The sequence below is a fragment of the Frieseomelitta varia genome, unplaced genomic scaffold, assembly GCF_011392965.1.
Source record: "Frieseomelitta varia isolate USP_RPSP 00005682 unplaced genomic scaffold, Fvar_1.2 scaffold_317, whole genome shotgun sequence".
NCBI classification, from domain to species: domain Eukaryota; kingdom Metazoa; phylum Arthropoda; class Insecta; order Hymenoptera; family Apidae; genus Frieseomelitta; species Frieseomelitta varia.
In genome coordinates this window covers 271,524-281,495 of record NW_025110054.1, presented here as the reverse complement: position 1 = coordinate 281,495, position 9,972 = coordinate 271,524, and the positions used below count along the sequence as shown (strand labels likewise).

The following is a 9,972-nucleotide window of genomic DNA, read 5'->3' as shown; positions in this document are numbered from 1 at the left end:
CCAAGCAACTATTCAAATAATTTTATTCGCATATACATTGAATTTAATAGCAATTCGCCAGAGATATCAACGCGTAAGCGAGCCTCTGGCATTACAGAGATAAAGACAAGAAAAATCGCGTCGTTGACCGAAGTTAATTTCCGCCAGACACCAATGTCTCGATGGAAATGCTACTTCGCCGGAAGTTTCGCCCGATCGCTTGCTGAATGATTTCCCTTCCGGTTTATCCGTGCGTTCCTACGTTCCTAGAATAATAGACTTTGTCCGCGAGGTCGACGAGAATCTCGAGCAATGAAAACTTTCTTGAGTGGGAAGGAAGTTGGGACTCGCGTGCACATGATTAAGACGATCGTTTTGTATTACACCATCGTTTATCCCATACTAAACCTATAATTACATTCAACGTCAAACATTCCGTATCCCTCTATCTTCTTCTTTTATCTCCCATAATGATTGCACGAAACCAAGAGTAATATTGTCTTCTCTTCTTGAATACTTGAGCGTCTCTCCCTGCGGCTGAGTGTCTCCAACGAGAGCTCTACAGGAAATGGACGTTGCGCAAAATCTGCAAAGCGAATGGAGAATAGAGTTCAGGCCTTTGAACGAAAACGCCGAACGACTCACCTCTGGATGATGTCCTACGTAACATTTAACCATGTTGTAGGCCTTGTCGCAAGGATCGGAGCCCTCTAGAAACGAGCAGTTTAATGCAGTTACGATGGATTATGACCAGATAGGAGGAATTACAGGTTTGGTTTAATAGAAAAATAAATTTTTCTATCACGGTGAGGAGAGAGAGGAAATTAAGTAAAATTTTGGTGAATAACTCAAGGAAGAAAATTTTGAAAATAGAGTAGCTAAAATGATAGGCTAGAAAAGAAATGGTTTGAACAAATCAATGTCTGTAGGCTTAAATGGGAAGCTAAGAATGTATTACAAATATATTGAATACGTTAAAAAGATTGCAGCTAAAATTTTATTTGGGAAAACGACATCTCACGTGTGCACGTGTGCAATCGAATAACAATAAGTTCTCGAGGGTGAAAAACGCGTGATACACTCACCAACACATTTACACTTGTCCAACAGTTTCTTGGATGAGTCCTGCATGCGGCGTGGCAGATGCCGTAGCGCCCTTTGCACGTCCACTTCCGCGTTCTTGTCCAAGATACCGTGCCTCATCATGAAGCACTTCAGGTAGCATTTTAAGTTTTGATCTTCTTGTTCCAAGTCTCCGGCCTTTAGCTTCCTTAACGCGACTGAAACGAGAAACAAACAAAAAAAATCAGCGTTTCATTAGTGAGTCGTTACCTTGGGTTTTTATGGATAATTATAGAAACTATTATTATAAATATACCCCATGAAACCTTCGATTCTCTGCGACAATCCTTTCTAATATCCGCCTTTCCAGAATGCTAAAAAAAGAAAAAAAAAAGAAAGACACGAATGTGTAAGACTCTTATCAATGACTTGCCCTTTCCGTGGTGTAATTGCTCACCAATAAAATGAAGATTGTTAGCAGAACGAAAGAGAAGCAACAATTTCCTAACATTTTTCTTCCGATCCGCTCGACTCGTAAGGAACAGTATCGAACCACTTCGAAAGCACGGCCAACACTTCGAATCTGGAATCTTATCAAGCCAATAACCAGTTGTTATTCGACCGATTCGCATAAACGTCAAGATTTACGTAGATCAAAGCAGTGTTTGGCGATTAATCAATAAGTCGAATTCAAAGCAATCCGATAATCCATTGGCAAACGTATCAACGAACTTGACTCGCGTTGCATGTTAAAACGGACGTTGACTTGTCAATGCCATATTTATTTGCCCGTTCGAGATAATCGATCAAGCGTAAAAAAATTCAGTCGCAAGATAATTGAAGCAAGGAATGCAATGCATTAATCACAAGCTGTCAGATGCCAACGTGTTGCGAATCAATCGGGACGCGTTAAGTACCGAATATGACGCGTGTCACATCGGGAAATATTCCAATATCGAGGGAAATTTCTGTCCCGATAGAAAGAAATTCCTCGAAGGAATTTTTCGGTTTGATAAGAGGTCCATAAAGAAGGATTGAACTGCAGCGGCGCGCAAGTTTTTCCAGCGAAATCTCGAAATGAATATTTCGGCATTCTGTCTGTCGCGGCGCCGGTCAATTTGTCTTACGAGCAAAAAGCTCGCGAACCTTTTCTCAGACAACCAGCGTTGATATACGTCTTCGATCAACCCAGATACTCTGGGATATTCTATTCCCTGGGCGCATTCCGTTTGCGGTTCCTTTCGTTAAGAATTCCTTGCCTTTTCTCTCACTTGGAAGATCGTCGAATCGCCATCGACGATCGACCGCCCAGATCTCTCGTTCAAGTTTCGATTACTACTAATAATACACTCCTCATGGTTTATCCTAAGTGAGAATGTCAAGCATCGAACAATGCTGAACGAGTGGCTCGAAAGATACTTGGGTAGAACACTTTGAAATTTGGGAACGAATTGAAACTTACGATTAATCTACTGTCTACTGTACAATTAGTCTGTTGTGCATATTTGAATTTATTATTGCTTAAGTAATTATAGTTCTCTTTGTCTCTCTGTGTCGTTCTTTGTCTAATATTTCGTTTAGTGCCAGAGAATGTATCCTAGAATCCTTGATTTTTTACTCTCATCGTCAACTAAACTTGCGAGAAATGCCGAGAAAGACACATCATTGTGCACGTGTTATTACGTTTGAGAATGAAACAATAGTTTTTATTTGTTAAATGCTGTTTATCATTGAATTTATTCGCCTGGAACACGCAAAGCAACACGCGCGTGCACGAAACGCAAATCGCCCGACATTTTCTACAAGACTACGACAATAAATATTATTTTTTCCAAAAAGAAGAAACGCGGTGACAAAATGTACCTAGCCTTTCGTTTTCGAATTTTCCAATAGCCTCCCGTCAATACGGCTATTTTTAAATTGAAATTTTAAAAATATTAAAAATAATAAAGCATGTTCATATATATATATATATATACACATATATATGCTAATATTGATAATTTCTGATTAATTAATTTCGACTTTATCGAAATAAATAACTTTATTGAAGAAGACAATAATTGCTACTGAGAGAATGGACAAAAGTTGCAAGGGCAAAAATCTTTTCGCAAAGTTTTATATTTTTAGAAAGAAAAGTGAGTACCTCAGATTTATTCTTTTATCGCGTTCGAAATTTTTATCGTTACGCTAGTTATGCAATTAAGGTGATACATGTTCTGAATGACAAAACATTAATTTCTATTATTGAATATAAAATCATACGTATACTGGTATACTGCGCTAGTACGTGTATTCTGTCTACTGGGTTTCAAAAAAAAAAGTGGTGAAGCTAGAAAAGAAACGGACTCTCTGTGTTTCCATGATAATGGTGCAACACTATTTTTGGTCATTTTGAGAGGATTAACAATATAAAAACAGAGACGTCGTGGATATATACTTGTCTGTCTATCTTCGTTGCACCTTAAACTCTTCGCGCATCGTTACCCTGATTCTAACAGAAGAGTCTTGTCTTGCTTTTAAATCGACTCTCCGCGCGAGTTTCCTTTGTCGTGTGCGCAGTACTCTGCGCAGTAAACAAGCTGCTCGAGTACGTGCGGAAGGTGTGTTGTTAAATCGAACTGATTAAATCTCGCGTCGATCGTCTGTGTTTCTTCTTCTCGTCTCGTGAAAAACTCAGTCACGTACAATCGCGTGCATTCCGCGTAGGTATTCGCAATGCATTAAACGGATGTATTCTATCCGAAATAGGTTATGTCGAGGCTAGGAAAAAAACAGCAGTGGCGCTGCGGACATATCATGACACGAGTATAATTAAAATCAATGTAACAGTGCAGTGTTTCAAGAAAGACTATTTTCGGGTGCATTTTTCAACGCGTCTGTTGGACAAGAAATGTCGAACGGATTGACAATGTTGAATAATGACAAAGGCACCAACGAAACAAGTATAAAACTCAAACGTCGATATTTTTTTTTTCTTTTATTCAACTATCGCGTATACCAATTCTCATAACGCTGTTCTCTTCTTATTCCCGATCTTTAGACTGCAACACATCCACGATCGGTGCTACCACTTCTGCATCTCCCACAGAGGGATTGCAGGAGGGACATTTGATAGGGGTGAGTTCCAGTTAATTAAGATCATTCCTGGGACACAAGCCTGTTTCGAATGCATAGCAGTAGCTTATTGTCCTCTTCACAGATGGAGCAGCCAAATATCTCGAGACCGATCTTGAAAAGACCTGCAGAATCAGAACCTGAAGGTCAGTGACTGGTTGTATGATTCTATATCATGCCGTTGTAATTGTTATGCATGCACGTATTAAAAGTTACAATTCTTTTGTAAACACAAGCAGAACATGGATCACCTTATAAATCTTTCAGGCTCAAGTTCAGCTCCTGGCCAAAGGAAAGCCAGCTAAGAGCATCAAGTGATTAATCTGTTTCTATTATTTTTGTCAGGTACAACCAACCCAAAAAAGCGTCACAAGAATCCACAGCCGAAAAATGCAGTATGCGCCCTGAACGAATTAAAAACTGGTGCGGTGTACAAGGTTGTTGATCAAACTGGTCCTACACATGCTCCGATATTTACAATAGCTGTACAAATAGATGGACAAACTTACGAGGGCAAGGGACGTACTAAGAAAATGGCGAAACATGCTGCTGCTGAGCTTGCCCTAAGAAACATCATTCAGTTTAGGAATACGCCAGAAGTTCATCAAGCAATTAATACTTGCCAACCTTCTATTCCTCTTGAACCAGATTTTACGAGCGATGTTACAGAACGTGATAATCATCTAGTCAACGCTTTCAAAACTTTGACCCAAGAGCCAAAGAGCACAAATAAATTTTTAGAGAAAGGACCTGTGGCTCTTATTAATGAATTATATCCCGGTGTAGTGTACAAATGCGTGTCTGACAATGGAGAAAGTTATGCGAAATTTACGATATCGGTAACAATCGATGGAGAAACATTCGAAGGAACTGGACCAAGTAAAAAATTAGCGAAAGCTGCGGCAAGCAAAGCAGCGCTGGCCAAATTAAGGAACGTTCACAGTTCCTCGTTCTGTATACCGCTTCCGGTTCGCGTGTTGCCGAACTTTTCCAGTAGCGGCCATTGGCAAGATCAAATGACGTTACCTCAAATGTTAGCTGACAAAATTGGAAAGATGGTAAACCAAAAATTTAGCGAATTAATTCAATCGAAACCGCAACATGCTCGTCGTAAAGTTTTAGCTGGCATTGTTCAGACTAAAGGTTCGGATGCAGACCTGATATGTGTAACAACTGGTAAGCTTTTTTATATAATTTTTTGCATATAAATCAAAACTGTAAATTACATTATATGTATATTCTTTCTAAAAATGAAAGGTACAAAATGTGTTTCGGGAGAGCACCTTAGCGTCAGCGGTGGTGCTTTAAATGATTGTCATGCCGAAGTCGTTGCAAGAAGATGTTTGTGCGAATATTTGTATAAACAATTAGAGCTTCATACAGAGGATCACGGAGCGGAATCTATTTTAGAACCGGCAAAAAAGGGTTTCAAACTAAAGCAAGGGATTCAATTTCATTTATACATAAACACCGCCCCATGTGGTGATGCCAGAATTTTTTCACCTCACGAGGAGAATGAGTCTGTCGACAAACATCCAAATCGAAGAGCAAGAGGTCAATTGCGAACTAAAATAGAGTCTGGAGAAGGTACCATTCCTGTAAAGAGCAGCGAAGGTATTCAAACATGGGACGGTGTGCTCATGGTATGATGTATTTTATGTCGAATACAATGAAGAAAAATATTCGACATTCTCGTACGGACTTCAATACACAAATGTTTAACTTTAATTTATAGGGCCAAAGACTGCTGACGATGTCGTGTTCGGACAAAATAGCTCGGTGGAACGTACTTGGTGTGCAAGGTGCACTTCTAAGCCACTTCATCGAGCCAATTTACTTCCACAGCATCGTTCTTGGCAGTCTATTGAACCCAAGCCATATGTACAGAGCGGTCTGCGGACGTATTGAAAACACTATTCAAGGACTACCGCCGCCATACAGACTTAATAAACCGCTAATGAGTCTAATCACATCTTCCGAAGTTAGACAACCAGGGAAAGCACCTAATTATAGCGTTAATTGGACAATCGGTACGTCGAAGAGAGGAGGGTGGATTAAAAACTTCATTGCAACTTGATGTCAAAATTTATAGGTCAATCAGAAGCTGAGGTAATAAACTGTACGACTGGCAAAGACGAATTAGGCAAACCCTCTAGAATATCCAAACAAGGACTGTTCAGAAGATTTTACAACTTACTAGGTAAACTTGATACTATAGACGACGCTGATAAGAATCAGTGTCGCCATTATTTAGACGCAAAATCTTCGGTACAGAATTATTCGGTAAGTAATTCTCGTTAAACGTTGATACGAGAGTTACGTTCATCATTATTTCGTTTAATTTTTCTCTACAACAGCTTGCCAAGCATCAATTGAAGGAAGCTTTCGTAAAGGCACACCTTGGCAGTTGGGTTAAAAAACCAATCGAACAGGATATGTTTGAAGTCGATATCTGACTAAATCAGAGTAATGATAAGATATCAACAGACGGTGCCGCGTTTCGATTGTCAGACTACGTAGTTCCTACTGCAAACTAGACCGCTCGTTCAGCGTGTTATGATATGGCAGAATGTGGCATCAGTAAAGCATAAATCGTAGGTTCTCACCCATGTTCGGTGATTTTGTATCATACGATTTTATCGTATGCATCGTGTTCAGAGTGTAAAGGAACACCAAGCCCTTGGTGATTTATCTTGTCTTCGAGCCGTCGAAGGTTTTACGATTCGATAGTTGCTCATTTTAGATATAGGATTATCGTAACTTTCGATACTTCGAATTTTAATCTTAATCGTTAGTGTGATGTCAATTTCGACAATTTTTATAGACTGTTAGACGAGTTTAAAAGAAAAAAAATGAAAAAGTTTGGTTTCGCAACACAGATCGGATTGAACAACGGTTGTAAATCGTGAGCGAGAACTTGCAACTTGATAAGTTTTTACGACTCAACACATATCTAAGAAAAATCAGTTTTATAATGAAAGAAGTAAATTCGGTAGTTGCTTCAAAACAATCGTACAGAAGAAGAAAAAAATTCAAATTGACAAATATCTCGGGATTTTATTCGTGCCTGCAGTATTTCCTAGGCTTTAGAAATAACAGTGATATAACATGCATCAAGTTACATCCCTAAAGGCTGTGACCGAGTATAGAATCGTCATGCAAATTAAGTACTTTGTTGCGAAGTTTCAACGAAATAAGACAGGAATCGATTCCTTGTCGGCGTAATTAATTGGCCCGTACTCTATTTAATTTCTTGCTTCGTTATGTGTGAAATAAAGTAATATTATATTATTCTTTTTTATAGTAATCGTCGACAAAGAATCGGCCCTCGACAGTTCGATGTTGTTACTATTGATTTTCATAGGGAACAAATGAAAAAGGAAACGTGTGAGTAAGAATAATCGGCGTGAAAGTACGGGTGAATTATATGAGTCAATAGGTGAGTGTAGAAAAAAAAAAAATATATATATATATATATATATATCATACTATTAATAGTTTAGAGAATCCTAAGGTCATTGCCTCACTGTGCCAGTATTATACACTTAATGCGATTCTGCCGTAATGACACACTGCCCGGTGTCGGTCCAGTTTTGCGTGAGAAACTTAATATATCTACAAACTAATTTCGTTTCAAATATTATTTTTATTATATAGACATGGTCGTTACTTCGACAAATTGCAGTTGCGTAGGGCAATTTCGACGATATTAATTTATAATAGCATTTTTCTTCTCTTTTTTATCTATTTATTTCGCTTTTTTTCGTCATGTTTTCGTTGCTTCTTTCTTGTTTGTCTACTTTTTTTCAGATAACAATTTAAAGAATATGTGTATGTTTGTGCCAAGGAAAACTCATAAACCAAATGCAATAATAATGATAGGCTATTTCAACTGATATTTGATCATAGTTTTCAAATCATTATTTAACATGGGATTATTTTTCATCTCAACTATCAACTTTCGTTGGCGTTTCAAATTAAAAACAAGCGAGTCTCACAATAACCGCCTTTTACCGCTTGCTTCTTGCCATTTGCATAATATATTACACGTGAATTAAACCCTAATGAACACACTTTCAAGTTACACGTAACATGTATCGACCTTTTGTGCATAATAACCAAATTAACAACATTTCACTTACAAAGATACTTCCTTGATCTGAGTCGGCTATGTTCTTCGTATTACCGAATCATTTTACGTGGCTCACGTGAGAGAAAGAATGAAGAAAACAGGGAAAAGAGGAAGAGAGAGAAAACACAGGTGTACATACGAATAATAATAAAAACAGAAGTCACAAAAGAAGTAGATTGTCGGAAATGCGTGACGCTGACGGCGAACGCAAAGTCCACGTGTTTGTCCTTCTTTTAGATTACACGAAGATCAGTAGTAAGTTTCATGACAAATTATATAATATTTTACACTTTTAGAATAGTATTTTTATTAAGTAGAGAATAAGGGGATGCGCATCAGTTTTTCTTGACTCTTCCGTATCTTTCTCGTCTCTTAAGCGAATCGCATCGCGTATATACACTTTATATATACATAATAATATAATATTATTATATTACATCACACACCGATCGGAGATCGATAGGAGAACACCACTTAGTGGTCAGTGATCAAAACTTTGAGTGAGCATAATAGCTATTAATTAATTTAATAGTTCTAGCAAGTCAATCTTTGACACGATTTTTCCGGTTCTTCTCCGAACCGTATTTGGGGGAAAACATAGTCTTTAGAACATCGATCATAATACGAACTCGTAGTCGGCTAGAATTTAAGCTTGACTAGTGCCTCTAGTTGTAACTTTGTCCAGACTAACTAAGTAATATCGATATAGGCAAGGAAAAAAAGTCGAATAAACCTTTATTTACCAAGTGCTGGCTGTTGTCTTGCGACCATCCCCACTAATTCTTACTGTATCTTAAATAAAAAGAAGAGAAGACGAGCAGTATGTTTGGTTATTACGTCAATTTCGTACACGTTTTATTTCACATGCCTCGAGACCCAAACCGATAACGTGCCATTTCGTAGAATTCAAGTAAATATATCATTACGTACGTGTGTTGGGCGGAAAAATTTCTTTTTCTTAAAGGAAAAAAAAAATGCACGATCTTTCTTTTGCTTTACGCCTTTTGAATGCAGCTTATTGTTTGCAACAAACACTGTAACTTCTTTGACAGGAATAAAATGTTACTTTTAAGTAGCTACATGCACGTCATGAATTTATTTTATATTTGCGAACAGACGGGTTAGGTTTAGTCTAACAATAAGGAAGAAAGATAACTCGGTTCTCTTTTGTTGAAACTGTATATTAATTACATCGTTACTATATATTATATTTTCCCTCTGTTAAATTGTCTATTGATGGCGCTGCACCTATCGTACAGCTATCATTTATCGCGCTTCGCACATGAATCCCTCGACAGGCCCTTCTCTTTACGAATTCAATGAACTCTTTAGCTCGTCGATATAAACCGCTCGTATCGGGAATTGAATCGAGTTTTCAGAGCTTCAGGTTACTTCAGTTACTTCAGTCTTGAACGCGAGAACGTGTTTGATGAAAGAAAAGAGGAACACATACACACACGCGAAATATATCGAGTAAGATGGGCACCGATCTAAAAGGATCGATACGATCTCTCAGCTAGCTTGATCGCGGTTTCATTTGATCGTTCTCTCTCGAGATGTATCAGGGACGAAAAGTATGTTGCCGGTCGTTCTAGCGACGATGCCAAGCGATACGAAGCAACCACATGCGAAGCGACTGTTCCTCGAATATTATTACATCGATTTTTCTTTTTTTTTTTTTT

The 9,972-nt window shown here is 38.2% G+C and overlaps 2 protein-coding genes across 8 annotated transcripts in view; one reads left to right on the top strand and one right to left on the bottom strand.

The window, feature by feature from the left end:
* Positions 1–358: 358 nt before the first annotated feature.
* LOC122529966 (general odorant-binding protein 56a-like) lies at positions 359–1,586 on the bottom strand. Its single transcript, XM_043656534.1, has 5 exons — positions 1,499–1,586; positions 1,358–1,415; positions 1,065–1,259; positions 625–689; positions 359–565 (listed from the first exon to the last, which is right to left on the bottom strand). The coding sequence occupies exons 1-5, from the start codon at positions 1,550–1,552 to the stop codon at positions 539–541; spliced, it is 399 nt and encodes a 132-aa protein (XP_043512469.1). The 5' UTR covers positions 1,553–1,586; the 3' UTR covers positions 359–538.
* A 1,967-nt stretch (positions 1,587–3,553) lies between these two features.
* The window catches only part of LOC122529968 (double-stranded RNA-specific editase Adar), a 9,694-nt gene continuing 3,275 nt past the window's right edge, over positions 3,554–9,972 (top strand). For 2 of the 7 annotated variants that reach the window (XR_006306885.1, XM_043656538.1), the window contains exons 1-7: positions 3,554–4,001; positions 4,085–4,161; positions 4,244–4,304; positions 4,504–5,334; positions 5,416–5,801; positions 5,894–6,188; positions 6,251–6,441. Coding sequence is in view for 5 of the 7 variants with exons in the window: in XM_043656538.1 (XP_043512473.1) it covers positions 3,935–4,001; positions 4,085–4,161; positions 4,244–4,304; positions 4,504–5,334; positions 5,416–5,801; positions 5,894–6,188; positions 6,251–6,441 (1,908 nt within the window). In the remaining 2 variants the exon portion in view is untranslated. Of the gene's footprint in view, positions 4,002–4,084; positions 4,162–4,243; positions 4,305–4,503; positions 5,335–5,415; positions 5,802–5,893; positions 6,189–6,250; positions 6,442–6,515; positions 7,019–7,462; positions 7,598–9,972 lie in introns of those variants that run through there. The other 5 variants (XR_006306886.1, XM_043656540.1, XM_043656539.1 and 2 more) reach the window with 5 other exon arrangements.

Excerpts from the sequence above, each read along its gene's own strand:
- LOC122529966 (XM_043656534.1), bottom strand. The coding sequence starts at position 1,552 with ATGTTAGGAAATTGTTGCTTCTCTTTCGTTCTGCTAACAATCTTCATT. Across the intron at positions 690-1,064 it reads GGACAAGTGTAAATGTGTTG|AGGGCTCCGATCCTTGCGAC; the intron begins GTGAGTGTATCA and ends GCTCGTTTCTAG. Across the intron at positions 566-624 it reads ACGTAGGACATCATCCAGAG|ATTTTGCGCAACGTCCATTT; the intron begins GTGAGTCGTTCG and ends TTCGCTTTGCAG.